Genomic DNA, 14,822 nt, shown 5'->3' with positions numbered 1-14,822 from the left:
GCTGACATGCTTAAATTGTGTGTACCACCGTATAGAAAAAGGTGAGTAATCGAAGAGTACAACAACGTAAAGCAGGGGTTCATGCATGTGTATCGTGTGCCCAATCGCAGAAGATTGTAGCCATGACGTCCCCCCTTCGCAGAGGCACATGGGGAGACTAGTACAACTTTCTCTCTCCTCACTCTCTCTCTACATGATCCTTGCGTCTGTCTCGGTCTAAGTTGTTAGTGTGGATACCGAGATTTATACGAAGAGTCCACGCGCACTATTAGACCAACTCCAACCTTTTCTCACTCAAGATTCAAGTCTTTTCCTCTCTTTTTCTCTCTTTTTTCTTTTTTTCCTCTTGCTCTTTCCCTCGTTTCTCTACAATGGATGCCAAAGATTACGCCAAGATTACCCAACATTCAGGTTTGTATTAGTTTTTATTCATAGGTTTTGATTTTTTTTCTTTTTTTTCTTTTTAGATGGGGGTTTGGTTTTTGAGTTTTTAACTCTCGCTTACTGGATTTTTGTTTTTGTGTTCCTTTTCCTCTTTTGGGGTTGGTTGTTAGTGGAAGATCCTTAATCGGTTGTGTTAGTTCGGTTGGTGATTTGTCTCTGTTTGGTTGGTGAGGAAATGTAGGGGAGGAAAAGAAATGAGTTGTGAATCTTTTGAAGTGCGTTTAACCTAACGCACGAAAATTGAGATTTTGCTGATTTTTTTTTTTGTTTGTTTTCTTCTGGGGTTGCTTGCTAATGAAAGATCTTTAGTGGGTTTTGTTGTAAAGTTTGGTTGTTGATTTGTTTCGTTTGGTTAGTGAGAGAGTGTAAGAAAAGAAGGAAAACCTAGTTGTAACCTAAGTAGCTGAGTTGGGTCTTTCATTTCTTGGAGAATACGATGATGAAAGGCATAAGATCCCGACCTTTACTGCATTTTCCACGGTTTTCTGACCAACCAAACGGGGGTTGGGTATTTTTATTTGGAAATTTTCTCTTTTTGTGGAAGAATTTTGATGGGGTTTTTGCTGAATTTGCAGGCCAAGAGAGTCATGGAGTTTATCTTTGTCACAAATGCGGGTGGCCATTCCCTAACCCACATCCGAGTGCGAAGCACAGACGAGCCCACAAGAGAGTCTGTGGGAAAGTTGAAGGGTATAAGCTTGTTCACTCAGAAGGTAGCACCCATTCAGCAGTTTCAGATGATGATGAACACCCCTCAGATGATGATCATAAAACCCCTAGTAAGAATTATTGTTTTCTTTAATGAACCTTCTTTTTTTTTTTTTTTTCTTTTTTTTTACTTTGTTTGCTTGCTGGGATGATAAAGGGAAAGAGCAGAGAATAGAATTTCGAACCTTGAAGGTTTCAATGTTGAGCACTCTGAGACAAAAAGAAAAAAAAAAAAAAGAAGAAAGATAGAGATATATAAAGTTGTCCTCAACTGTATCTGATAGAAACATTTGGCTGGTTCAGTATAGCTGTCACTTTTTGGAACTAAAACAGAACCAAACAAAAGATTGTTCTTGGGGACAGAAGATTCCTAATTTCATTTTCTTTCTGTTTCCTTCACTTTTCCGGTAAACTAAAATGAGAGTTAATTTTCCTGAATTAATTAATGTGGTCACATGGTGAATTTGGTTCTGTCAGGTCCAAAAAATGTGGAGACAAGTAAAAATGGGATTGGTACCGGTGGAATCGGGGAAAGATCAAATAGAATGGAAGATGAAGTGTTTTCGGATGCAGTTACTGAATTTTCAGACAGTGGAATTGGTCCTGGAATTGAACAAGTTTTGGAGGATGCTAGAGAATCTATTACTAATGTGGAAAAGGTAGCAAAGGATGGTTTCGATGCCAAACAACCGCTTAAAGATAATTCAATTACAGGTCAGCTTTTAATGGTTTGAAGAATAACTATTTAATTTAAGTATAATTAATGATTCATTGATAAGGATATGATCTGATGGTATATTCGATTATGTTTAAAAAATAATTGCTCATCTTTGATAAAAAAAAAAAAAACTTATCAGTTGTTGCACTTCTCTTATGTGGGACCGAGAATATAAAACAATGGGGTTGATAGTTGCCAAAGGCATGTTTAAATAAAGACTTATGCTATGTTTGGTTCCCGAAAAGTGCTAACGTACTACGGAAAATATTAAAGGAAATCAAGTATAATTAATATTAGTTACAAACTTATGCATTTTGAAATTATTTAATCATTTATATAGAAGATTTTTTTTAGGTAAATTTTTATCCACTTTAGGACTTGAACCTATTACCGCCCACAAACCCTCCTCACCTCTTTACCACTTGACCTAGGTCCTTAGGGCTAGAAGAGTTGAAATAGGTGAAATGAATTCTATGTAGCATATAAAATTTATTGGCTTTAAATCTATTTTTAGTTTTTTTTTCCTTTTTCTCTTTCTTTCTACTTTTCCTCTCTATTTTATTTCCCTTACATTTTCCCTCACTTTTTCCAGGAACCAAACATAATCTTAAGATAATCTCAAACTTATAGTGTATGGTATTTTATTATTGTATTCTTATATTTGTCATCATCTTTTCTAGTATCATTTGATTGTTTTAAAGTGATGTGTGGATGGCCTTGAATAGGTTAACAGGCCAAAAAAACCATGGACTTGCTGAATTTATGTTGATGTTTTGACAATGCATTATGGATATTCAAAAAATCAGAAGTTATAGTATGAAATGACCCTTAAGACTAGCCCGTGTAAGTTTCCAAATAAGGTAAAATTGGGTAAGATAATTTGGTCATGTGAATCAAAGACCTAAAGTGACTATGAGATTGATCAAAAGTGAGCAAAATAAAAAAATAAAAAACAAAATATAGTGGTTGGGATCAACCTTTTGATACGTGTAAAATATAGAGGCAGGGAATGCCCATAGGACATGAAAAGGAAAAAGAAATAGCAGCACAGAATTGAATCCTGTTGGCCAAGGGAAGGTGTTAACCTAGAGTAATGGGATAAGACAGGGAACCTGGTAACAATACAAACAGACGTTCAAGATTTAGGTCTATGATTGTTATTTTTTGTTGTCTTTTTTCTTCACTTGCTTCTTAAAATATTGGTTTCTTTGATAGTTAGCAGTTTGGTGAGAAATAAAAAAGTTATGTATTCTAATAGTTAAACAAATATAGACAGTCCTAAGAAGGAAAATGCGACGAAATTTCATGTGTGTCTTATCATCAAATAATACCTTCTTGTTGTTATAGTCTGATTTCAATTCAATGAAGGCTTCTTGTCTTACTTGGAGGTTAAGTTATCGTTGTTTAATAGCATGCCAATATATCATCAATCATTACCTTAATTGAATTCTTCTCATCAACCATACATGAACAAAACCAGTTGCAGGGCCATGAGTACAATTTAGAGGGTCAAATTTTAACAATGATATTTGATAAATAAGATAAGAATTTTAAATTAAAAACTTATACAATAATTTAATAAATTATTATATTTTGAAAATTTTCCAACTATAATCTCAATATCAGTCAATAAGTCATTCAAATATGGTTATGAAAGTTAAAACACATTAATCACACGAGTTATCTGTGATATAAATTGTTATGGTAAACTGTTGGTGGAAAATAATTCAAAGAAAAATAAGTTTTATTAATTTTCATTAATTGTTTTTACTAAAACATCCTTCAAACAGTTAAACAGTTATATGAAAAAACATAAGCATTTTCTTTCTCACAATAAATAAAAGATAAAGCGAAGAAACTTAAAAAATAAGGATTTTTGTGTGAAAGTTATTTATACTTTAGTTTATAAAGTATATTATATTTTCTTAATTTTGGCGAAAATTTCCCCCCTTAAATGAAACAATGATATCACAAAAATTAGTTTCGCACATCGAAATACTATTGTTCTGAAATGTTCAATTTTGATGAGGTAGACCTACATGATGGACAGAAAATCTAAATGTGCAAGTCTGATGTATGATCTGCTTGTAAAGAATTGGAAATCAAATGATGGATGATATGGGCTTTAAAAATTAAAACAAATTGAGAAATTGTATCTCTTGCTCCAGAAGGGAAGTTCAAAACCTATTTGTGTGATCATTCCAATGATTGAAGCACAAACCTCCTAATTGTTTACGGTTTATATTCGTTTGTTAAAACCCAAAAATTATATTCTAAAATTTTGTCCAAAAAGAAACTTTAAAGTCACTGAATGGTAGGCCTTGATTAAAAAAAAAAACAAAAATCCTTTTATAGTGATTTGGAGGGTAGCAGCACAGTCCCGTTTCCAAAAAGTATTATTTGGAGCCCATATGTTCCTACTAAGGTCAGTTTTTTTGCTTGGGAAGCCACTTGGGGTAATGTTCTAAATTTGGACCAACTAAAGAAGAGGGGTTGGGCTCTTCTGAATAGATGTTACCTTTGTGGGGCTGCTGAAGAGTCTATAAATCATCTTTTAATTCATTGCACCAAGGCTAGGATTTTGTGGGACTTGTTATTTAACCTTTTTGGGGTACTATGGGTGCTTCCTTCGTCAATGAAGGAGATCCTTCTCGGGTGGTATGGGCAGCTTGTGGGCAAGAAACGGGTGAAGGTTTGGAGAGCAGCCCCCTTATGCCACTTTTGGATGGTTTGGAGGGAAAGAAACAAGGTTGCTTTTGAAAATGAGGATCTTTCGATCCAAAGGATGAAATATTCTTTTGTTAGCAATTTGTGGTCTTGGTCCAAGTGTTGTATTGTTGATGGCCCTAATTCTTTGTTAACTTTTTTGAGTGGGTGGGCTATAGATGAGGGTGGGTTAGTTGTTTGTATCCCTCTTTCTTTTGTTTTTAGCCTATAGGCACCTTTTGTATACCTTCTATATGCTTTAGGTTTGCTGTTGGACGTCTTGTTTCTTTTAATATACTCTTTACTGCGTCTTTGCCTATAAAAAGAAAGGAAAATAAAAAAAACCAAAAAATGTAGCTGTATGTATTCTAAATTAAGTTATCGAAATACGATAACCAAAAGCTTGAATTGATGTACAAGATTGAAGTTTAAGATTAACCTAAATTCTATATACATGTGCCAAGTTCTTCCCTTGGTTCAGTGGCAGGATCCATTTCAGAAGACTTAACTAAAGAATCAACTTTATGGCTTAGTGGGGATGGAAATGATTCAGCATGCAACTTGTCCGCCATCAAACCTGAAACACCAACAGAGGCACCACAAGAGGATTGCAAGACTAATGCTGTTGAGGGCATCATGGAATGCCCTTTAAGTGGGAATATCGGGGAAAGCCCTATGGCACTGATTAAGCAGAAGACTGATGCAATGGAGAATGAAGAAAAAAATGTAGACAGAAAATTACTCGAAATTGCAGTCTCACCCAATGAAAATTCTGGTGAAACATCTGAGGCTGGGTTAAAGTCAGAGAAGACAGATGAAAAAACTTTGGATCCTGTGGAAGGTGATGTTATTGTTCAATCAGAGGAAGATCAAACTGATGGGAGAGGAGCTAAAATTTCCCCAACTTGTCTCTCCTTGGACCCTAAATCTGTTGAACAGATAGATGCATCTGCTGACACTGCTCATGATCAGGTGGATACTGCACAGGGAACATATTCTGCAAGTGGTGGTGATTTAGTTGAGGTTTGCAAGGCAAAGGGAGAAGAGAACGAAAATATACTTGTGATCGATGGAAAATTACTGGACACTGCAGTCTCAACGAGTGAAGATGCAAGGGAAACATCTGAGGTAGGGTCGAAATCAGAGAAGATAGATGTAAAAACTTTGGATCCTGTGGCAGTTGATGGAATTGTTGAAGTAAAGGAAGACCAAAGTGGTGGGGTAGTATTCAAGTCTTCCCCAAGGGATCTCTCCCCTGGCCTTAAATCTATTGAACAGACAGATACATCTGCTGATACTGCTTGCATTCAGGCTGTTGCTGCACAGGGATCATATTTAGTAACTTCTGGTGATTTGGTTGATTCTTTCAAGGCAAAGGGAGAAGAGAATGAAGCTGTGCTTTCAGATCCTGATGGTATACCTGCAGTAGACAATCCTGTGACTGCAGTTGAATATTTTAGCGATCATGATGTGGTGAAATCTAACGTACCTGTGACCTTAGACTCTTGTGAATTGATCAAGGATATGGGAGATAATACTACTGTGCCTGTTTCTGAGGAGAACCATCTTGGTATCCAGTCAAGGCAATTGGCTGGTTGCACAGGTCCATCTCTTTCAGATGTTCAAGCTTTTGAAGATAACCTTAAACAGGATGATGTTTGCAGAAATCCTACCGTGCCTGTTGAAGGGGAAGCTGGTGTTTCTGAAATCAAGTTTGCAATCTGTGAAAACCCTAGATTAGATGAATTTGGTGCTCCTGCAAAGCACTCTGGGAGTGAACTCGATAAAAATCAGACAATTTGTTCTGTTGAAGAACACGGACCTCATGATTCTAGCAAGGAATCACTTGAGGTCTGGCCAGAAAATGCAACAATGGTTTTACCTGACACAATGGTTTCTCTCATTGACACTGAAATTTGTCAAAAAACCAACTTAGTAGACAACAACAGTGGTGGTGATCATGAGAAGGCTAGAATTGAAAATTATGATATGGCTGGAAGTAACATTACTGAAGGAGCTACTGAGGGAAATCTTACAGAGAACAGGAAAACAGCCTCTGAATGTGTGAGCACTGTCTCTAACTCCCAAGCTAATCAAACTATCAACCTACTTGAAGGTGACAGTGCTGGTGATCTTGAATATGTCAAAAATGAAACATGTGAGATAGCTGGAAAGGAAAGCACAGAAGGATCTAAAGAGGAAAATATTGCACTTGGAGGTGACAGTGCTGGTAATCATGACAAGGTTGAAATAAAAAAATGTGAGATAACAGAAAAGGAAAGCAGGGAAGGAGAGGAAAATATTGTGATGAGTACCCCTGAATTTGCAAGCAGTCTATCTGAATCCCAGGTTGCTGCAGAGGATGATATGAATGTGCCCGTGAGGAACTTACCTGAAACTGAAAACAAGGATTTGTATGAAGTTTCAGATCCAAGCAGAGTTGAAATCGATATAACAGAAACACATTCTTGCCTTCAAAACCAGGATAAAGGTTCTCAAGGACTTGATATCAGTAAGCATGATGAGGTAAAAGTACAATGTTTGGGTGCAGTCTGTGGAGTTGCTGAGTCAAATCTTGATGGTGAGAAATTAACACAGAATGCAGAAAACCTGTCAATGCAGAAGACTGGAGATTTTGAATCTTCTGTTCAATGTTTGACCACTGTTGAAGAGGACCATACTCAAATGCTTGGTGGGGAAGCTTCTGGTATTAGTTCATCAATGAAAGAGCCCATGCTTTCATCTGGAGATGCTGAATCTTCTGTTCAGAGTTCAGTTGCTGTTGAAGATGATTGCACTGGATTGCTTGCTGGGGATACCTCTGGTATTAGTTCATCAACAAAAGAGCCAAAGCTTTCATCTGTTGATGCTGAATCTTCTGTTCAAAGGTCAACGACAGCAGTTGAAGATGATCAAACTAAAGTGCTTGGTGGGAATGGTTCTGGTGTTAAGTCAGAGACATTGCAAGTGGAAGGTGATAACAACATTATCGATAGACAGCTTGGTGTTTTGCCACTTGATGTTTCAATTGATTCAGGTAGTCAAACTGATAGTTTGGAAGGCAACTGGGGTTCTGTTTCAGGTAAGTTAACACTTCCCTTTTATATAGTGGAAAATATTACTGCAGCTTTCTCATGTTTAGCAAACCAGCTTTGTTTAAAATTGAGTTTTCAACCATCCTATTTTTTTTTCTACGTTTATTTCCAAAAGAAGCATCAGAACCCAACAAACTGGCCCACTTCTAAATTTTTTAAAGATTAGGGTGGTTAGAGAATTTGGGTCAACTCTGCCCTGTCAATGTTTAGCATATGTTCCAGAGTTACCAATCCAGATTGTTCCAACTCAGCTAATCTTTTCTTTTGATTTTTGGTCTTGAGTTCTTTATTCATTAGCTTTTGCATAAAAATAACCTCCTAGTTGTGCCCATCTTGTGATAAGTCCAACTCTTATAAATTCAAGTTATTTACTTGTTTGTGATAGTTGGAACAGGCCTTTCAACTCAATCAGATGCACTGGCGGTTGTCGACACTGAAGCATTGCAACTGACTGGTTCCAAAGCACCTCCCAAGTCAGAGAAAGATACCTTGAAAAAGCCAAAACATGCGTCTGTATCACATGATTCTGACAAATCGGATGTCTTTGAGCCACCATCCTTTGCCACATTGGTTGAACCTGGAGGTGGTGGGAATGGTCTGAAATCTGCCCCTTCTGAAATCCAGACTGTACAGAGCCAACAACAGCCAAACCCTGCATCTTCACAAGCTGGGTGGTTTCCTTCTCTTACTAATGTTGTGAATGAATCACAAGGGAGAAAGAAGAATGAAGAGGCTATTGCCAAGGTTACTAACTGGAGCCCAGGGAAGCAACACACACCATTGAAAAATCTTTTGGTTGAAGCTAACACTGAAACCAAGCTGAAGTCACCAACTCCAAAAGGAAATTCAGGGCCTGTTTGTTTAGTGTTTTCAAGAACTGTTTTCTGTTCTTGAAAACAAAAAACACCAAAAACTTGTTTGGTTGAGAGAGTCATTTTTGTTTTTGTTGTTTCCCGTGTTCTCAAAATGGCACTGTTTAGAGAACAACAAAATGTTGTTTTCCCCGTTTTTTTACTGTTTACAGAACAAAATTAAACAACAAAAAAAGGGCTTGTTCTCCGTGTTTTTTTTTTCTTCCCATTCTCATCTCTTCTCCAGCACAGTCGCGTTGCCTCTTCTCCAACACAGTCGCGACATCTCCGGTAGCAAGAAACGAAGGTAATTTCCACATATGTTGAAGTTATTTTTTATAGATCTAGTAAAATAGGTTTTTTTTTGGCAATATTTGTTAAGGGAAATGTTAGATCTGGGTAATTTCCGCATATGAGATTTGAGCTTTTTTTTTTATCACCTGCTGTTAGTTTCTTTTTTTCCCGTTTATATTTTCCTGTTTGGATGCTGAGAAAAGTGGGGAACGAGAATGAAAATAGAATGAGATCTGAGCTTTTTTTTTATCACCTGTTGTTAGTTTTTTTTTTTTTTTTTTTTCCGTTTATATTTTCCTGTTTGGATGCTGAGAAAAGTGGGGAACGAGAATGAAAATAGAAAAAAAATCTCCTGTTGATTTTTTCCCGTTTTGATTTTTCTTAAGTTGTTCTGTTAAAAAAAAAAACAAAAACCTTGAAGACATGGAAATCAAACGGGAAAATCTAGGATTGAGGGGTAAAATACCTCAAGGAAAATGGAAAAAATGAAGAGAATCAGAAGAAGAAGAGAATCACCAAGAACCCTTTCTCTCTGTAGATCTGGTCTTCCTCTCTCTCATCCAGACTCCAAAGCCCGGTGTTGAATCACTAAGAACCCTTTCTCTCTGTCAATCTGCTCTTCTTCTCGATCTGCTCTTCTTCTCTCTCATCCAGACTCCAAAGCCCTCTTTGCTTCTTCCATTCTTCCCACCGTCCGATTTCATCAAAGCAAAAACAATTAAAAAATTATAATAAAGTAAAAAATAAAAATAAAAAATAAAATCAAAATTATTAAATTATTTTCTATATACTACTTCAAACTTATTTTAATTTTTTCATATGATTATATAATTTAAAATATATAAATTTTAATTAATTTTAATGGTATATTTTTGTAATAAATCAAACATTAAAAAATTATTTTAATTTTTTCATATGATTATATAATTTAAAATATATAAATTTTAATTAATTTTAATGGTATATTTTTGTAATAAATCAAACATTAAAAAATTATTTTAATTTTTTCATATGATTATATAATTTAAAATATATAAATTTTAATTAATTTTAATGGTATATTTTTGTAATAAATCAAACATTAAAAAATTATTTTAATTTTTTCATATGATTATATAATTTAAAATATATAAATTTTAATTAATTTTAATGGTATATTTTTGTAATAAATCAAACATTAAAAAATTAATTTTTTAACATTATTGAAATCAAAATTATTGAAATCAAACGGTCAAAGGGGAATATCCTTACTTGTATTTATTTTTATGACTTATTTATTTTATTTAGATTAGTTATAAATATTAAATTAATTCTTTTTAAATTTTTTTATCTCATCTTAATAGAATATGCTATAATTTTTAATAAAATTAAATATTAAATCAATAAAAAAATAATAAAAATGATTTTATCATGTTTGATTTATTTTAAAAAAATATAAAAAAATATTTTAATTTTAAAATTACTTTTCTTTCATTTTTTTTCCCCAATTTTTGTTTCAAATTTTATAAAAACTAAAAAAAAAAAGTCTTTAAAATCTAATTAATATCAAATCTATTTTTATTTTTATTTATTTTTCTTTCATATTTTTATACACTACACTATACGTCAACAATCTTAATTCTCATTTAAACATAGCCTTAAGTTCTATTGGTGGTTTTAAAAGCTGTCTCCTCATAGAGTTTTTATTTGTGATGGGATTGTACAGATGACAACTGAGATAACAGATGTTGAGGATGCAGGAACATGGAGAGGTAATATAGAGAAAATCTTTATTGACATCATGGTAAATGAAGTTAATAAAGGTAACATGGATAGTGGTACATTTAGTACCAACACATGGAGAAGGATCTTACTTGAGGTCAATAGTCAAGGGAAAAGAAATTTCAACTTGAAGCAGCTTAAACAAAAGTTTAATAGACTACGTGCAATGCACCGTGAGTTCTCTGATCTTTTAAAGCATACTGGATTTGGTTGGGATGCTGAAACTAACACAGTGCATGCTCTAGAGGAAACCTGGCAAAATTACATTCGGGTAAAAATAACTTTTAAACTAATTACTTTTTAATTTAAATATTTGGTAAACACTAAGAGTGAATTTTTTTTTTCCTTCTATTAGGCACACCCAAATGCAAAAAGATTCCGCTCAAAGGGATGCCCAAACTACAACTTGTTGGGATTGATCTTTAATCCATCAACAGCAACCGGTGCCCTCCACTACTCTTCCACCCAAGATCCACCAAACACTGATGATGAAGATGAGATGGATGACAATTTGGAACATGGTGGAGTGCATGTGGATGTAGATACTGAGATCCCTGATGATCTTCCACAACCAGAAATGGCAGGAGGAGTGACCACCCGTTCTGGAAAGCGTGTAACTGATTCTCTATTAGAGCGTAGAGGTAAGAAAGAATCCAGATTAAGTCAAATGGGAGATGCTTTGAAAGCTTGGGTTGAGGCATCAAAGGCTAGAACAGAAACATCTCGAGCTAGAACTGAGGCATTATTGGCTAGAGTGGACAGATATAAGAGTGGAACTAGTAGTGAAGCTACTAGTGGAGGTACCACTGATTTTAGCATAACAAGGTGCATGGCAGCCTTACAAACCATTGAATTGTTAGATAATGACAAATATTTAAAAGCTGTTGAGAAATTCACAATGCCGGAGTGGAGAGAGATATTTATGAATATGCCTGATGAGAGGAAAATGGCATGGCTTGATAGACTTTAAATGTGAATGTTTGGATGCATAACTATTATGATGACATTGTAATATGTACTATTTATCTTTTGGTTAGAATCTTTTACCATGCTCTTTAGTTTGTCATTGTATGGATGTTATTTATGGTTATGAAACTTATATTATAACTACTTTAATATTCATTTCGTGCTATTTTATATTGTGAGTTCATTTGTTTTATGTAGTAACCAATGGATGATAATAGCACAAGCAGTGGTTCACTATATGATTCAACTTCATCTTCTGAAGAGGGTGATGATTTAGATGAAATTTTTATTGCTCACATTATGAATGAGTATGAGGAAATATTTTTATGCAAGACACCTCAAAGGACATCAATGTTAAGTGGTGCACAATTTGTAAGAGATATGATAGAAGGTCATCCTCAGACATGCTATGAACTATTTCGGATGGATAAAGAAACATTTATGAACCTTTGTGATCATCTTAAGAGACATGAAAACTTACAGGATACACGATTTGTCACAGTTGAAGAGGCAGTGGCTATGTTCTTACTAATCGTAGGACATAATGTGAGAATGAGGGTTGTAGCAGACCGTTTTCAACACTCCACAGAGACTGTCGCTCGACACTTTAAAGAAGTTAGACGTGCATTATGTCGACTTGGAAAAATTCTCATATGTCCTAACAATATGACCAATGAGGTGTCTTCATATGTTGCTAGTAATCCTAAATATTTTCCATGGTTTAAGGTAAGAGTTTATAAAAAAATATTTATAAATGTGAATTTCATGACGATTATTTAATTTATTTCCTTAATAATAATAAATGTTTGTTGTTGTAGGACTGTATTGGTGCAATTGATGGCACTCATATTAGTGCATGGGTCCCAGCTGATAGACAAACCAGTTTTAGAGGTAGAAAAACAGTTATAACACAAAATGTTATGTGTGCATGTAATTTTGACATGATGTTTACATTTGTTTATGCTGGTTGGGAAGGAACAGCAAACGATGCACGTGTCTTTTTAGATGCATTGACTAGACCAGAAGTCAATTTTCCTTGGCCAAGTGAAGGAAAATATTATGTAGTTGATTCTGGTTATCCTTGTGTATCTGGATTTTTGCCACCATATCGAGGTGAGCGATATCATTTACAAGAATATCGGGGTAGACGTAATCAACCTATCAGGTATAAAGAACTTTTTAATTATAGACATTCATCTCTTCGAAATATTATTGAAAGATGTTTTGGTGTTTTGAAGGCCCGATTTCCAATATTAAGGATGATGCCTTGTTATAAGCCAAGTAGGCAACCATCAATTGTTGTTGCATGTTGTACCCTTCATAATTGGATTCGTCTATCAACTCGAAATGATCAATTGTTTAGAGAATATGAGGTAGAAGACCTTTCAATCGAAGGTGAAGAAGAGAGCACAAGTAGCAGAAACCATTCAATTGATTTATCAGATGAGAGTGCAGCAGCTATGGCAGCTTGTAGAGATCAAATTGCTGAAGTGATGTGGGCAAATTATATTAATGTCAATCCATGACTTATCTTATTTTTAATTTTAAATATTTGTCAACACTTTAGTGTTTTGTTAGAATTTATATATATTTGTTAACTTAACTAGTTCTCATTAGTGTTATGTGATGTTTGTTATAATTTCTAATGATTAAATATTGCTTATAAATTTAATTTATAATTGTACAAGTAGGATGGACAAAAGACCCATGTGAAATACATACATCATATTTTATTTTATTTTTAATAATTTATCAACTTATATAAAAAATTTAAAATTAAATAATTTTTTAAATTTAAATGAAATGTGTATTTAAAAATATTTATAAATTTATAATATAAAGTTACTTGAAAAAAATATTTTATTAATTGGAAAAGAAAAAAAACATCTTTCAAACATGTTTTTTTATTAACTAAGCCAAACATGTTTTTTTTTGTTTTTGAGAACAAAAACTGTTTTTCAAAATTCAGTTCCCAAACACAATTTTTTTTCTAAAAACACCAAAAACTGTTCTTAAAAACTATTCTCAAAAACTGTTTTTCAGAACAGTTTTCAAAAACAGCAACCAAACAGGCCCTCAGCTTCGGTGACTCAAAAAGATGAGGCCCCAGCCAAAAATGGCAGTGCCGCACCTCCCACAAAAGTGAATTCGATTCCAGGTCCTGAAGCTCCCACTACTGAGCCTGCTAAGGATTTGGGACAGGAATGGAACTCTCCGGCAAGGTATCCAGTCGACAGCAAGAGAGAGAAGAGGAAAGTTAAGGGGAGACCATACTGGGCGCCTTTTGTATGCTGCTCATCTGTAAATTAGGACCCATGTCCTCAGCAATATCGCAATATGTGATAGATGGATATGCCATCCAACTGCATTGCCTTTAATGGATAAAGCTTCTGCTGGTAAGCTATGGCCTAATGAGGCAAATATACTTGTGTGGTATTAGCATTGATTTGTAGATTATGGGTACATAAGGTCTTGGTCAGTTGCCTCAAGTCTTAGACTTGGGGTTGTATATGGTTATCGATGTTATCGTTATCAACATCGTTGTTTCTTTCGATTAAATTGATGGATGGGTGTGGTATGCTGCAGCATGTTGAATAAAGGGTAGATCAATTTGGAGGCACATCCTTTCAAGTCTTTTGTATGCCTAGTTGGTAGCGTTAGTTTCATGTTTCTGAAGGGATGACTGCCAAAGTTGTTTTCAGTTTGAGTTCTTGTTATGCTATCGAAAATACATCATCGATCGGGTCGATTGTATTCGAGTTTTGTTAGTTTATAGTTTTGAATTTTAATCTTTTTATCACATATTTAGAGGCAAGGATTTTGATGGGTTCTAAGATACCTTGGAGCTTACTTCACTTATCTATGGGTTGAGCTTGGTTGAACCTCCTCCCATGCTATAGAGCCAAAAGCATTCCATTTTAAGGGTTTTGCTTTGGTGCCAAAAAGTGTTTTTCGATTCCGTACCTCCTTATTACAACCAATAGAATGAGGACATGTGGAAAAATATTACAATAAAAAACCTATGGAATAAGGACATGTGTAAAGATATTACAATAAAAAAACCTATAGAACGAGGACATGTGTAAAGATATCATAATAAAAAAAAATCTATTAAGTTACCAACTTAAAATAATTTTTGGAGGGTTAGAATCTTATGTATTGCCCATTCTAATTTTATTGGTTAGGAATTAAAATTTAAAGTTAGTTATCTAACACTATGGGAAAAAAAGAATTTATAACAATTAATTTTAATATTTAAAGATTTATTTTTTCAATGAT

General features: G+C 34.4%; 2 protein-coding genes across 3 annotated transcripts; both read left to right on the top strand.

Annotated features, from left to right (window-relative positions):
* Nucleotides 1-228: 228 nt before the first annotated feature.
* Nucleotides 229-14,345, top strand: LOC117914939. Of its 2 annotated transcripts, none has more exons than XM_034830463.1 (6): nucleotides 229-411; nucleotides 1,020-1,223; nucleotides 1,630-1,866; nucleotides 5,058-7,658; nucleotides 8,057-8,521; nucleotides 13,624-14,345. In XM_034830463.1, exons 1-6 carry the CDS (start codon nucleotides 372-374, stop codon nucleotides 13,851-13,853), a joined length of 3,777 nt encoding a protein of 1,258 aa, XP_034686354.1. In that variant the 5' UTR covers nucleotides 229-371; the 3' UTR covers nucleotides 13,854-14,345. The 2 variants fall into 2 exon arrangements, with proteins under 2 accessions (XP_034686354.1, XP_034686355.1); XM_034830464.1 differs by having other exon boundaries at nucleotides 230-411; nucleotides 8,066-8,521.
* Nucleotides 8,713-11,613, top strand: LOC117914942 (L10-interacting MYB domain-containing protein-like). The gene is made up of 3 exons (XM_034830466.1): nucleotides 8,713-8,829; nucleotides 10,522-10,848; nucleotides 10,933-11,613. Exons 2-3 carry the CDS (start codon nucleotides 10,522-10,524, stop codon nucleotides 11,545-11,547), a joined length of 942 nt encoding a protein of 313 aa, XP_034686357.1. The 5' UTR covers nucleotides 8,713-8,829; the 3' UTR covers nucleotides 11,548-11,613.
* Nucleotides 14,346-14,822: the final 477 nt, after the last annotated feature.

Source organism: Vitis riparia, chromosome 5 (assembly GCF_004353265.1).
Source record: "Vitis riparia cultivar Riparia Gloire de Montpellier isolate 1030 chromosome 5, EGFV_Vit.rip_1.0, whole genome shotgun sequence".
In the NCBI taxonomy this organism is placed as follows: domain Eukaryota; kingdom Viridiplantae; phylum Streptophyta; class Magnoliopsida; order Vitales; family Vitaceae; genus Vitis; species Vitis riparia.
Note: the sequence above shows the minus strand (reverse complement) of the source record. Positions and strands in the feature narration are given on the sequence as shown.

Bases quoted from the DNA above. Each gene is read 5' to 3' on its own strand.
- LOC117914939 (XM_034830463.1), top strand. From the start codon at position 372: ATGGATGCCAAAGATTACGCCAAGATTACCCAACATTCAG. The intron at 412-1,019 runs GTTTGTATTAGT...CTGAATTTGCAG, and splicing joins CAAGATTACCCAACATTCAG to GCCAAGAGAGTCATGGAGTT. The intron at 8,522-13,623 runs GGCCTGTTTGTT...ACAGGCCCTCAG, and splicing joins AACTCCAAAAGGAAATTCAG to CTTCGGTGACTCAAAAAGAT.
- LOC117914942 (XM_034830466.1), top strand. From the start codon at position 10,522: ATGACAACTGAGATAACAGATGTTGAGGATGCAGGAACATGGAGAGGT. The intron at 10,849-10,932 runs GTAAAAATAACT...TCCTTCTATTAG, and splicing joins CCTGGCAAAATTACATTCGG to GCACACCCAAATGCAAAAAG.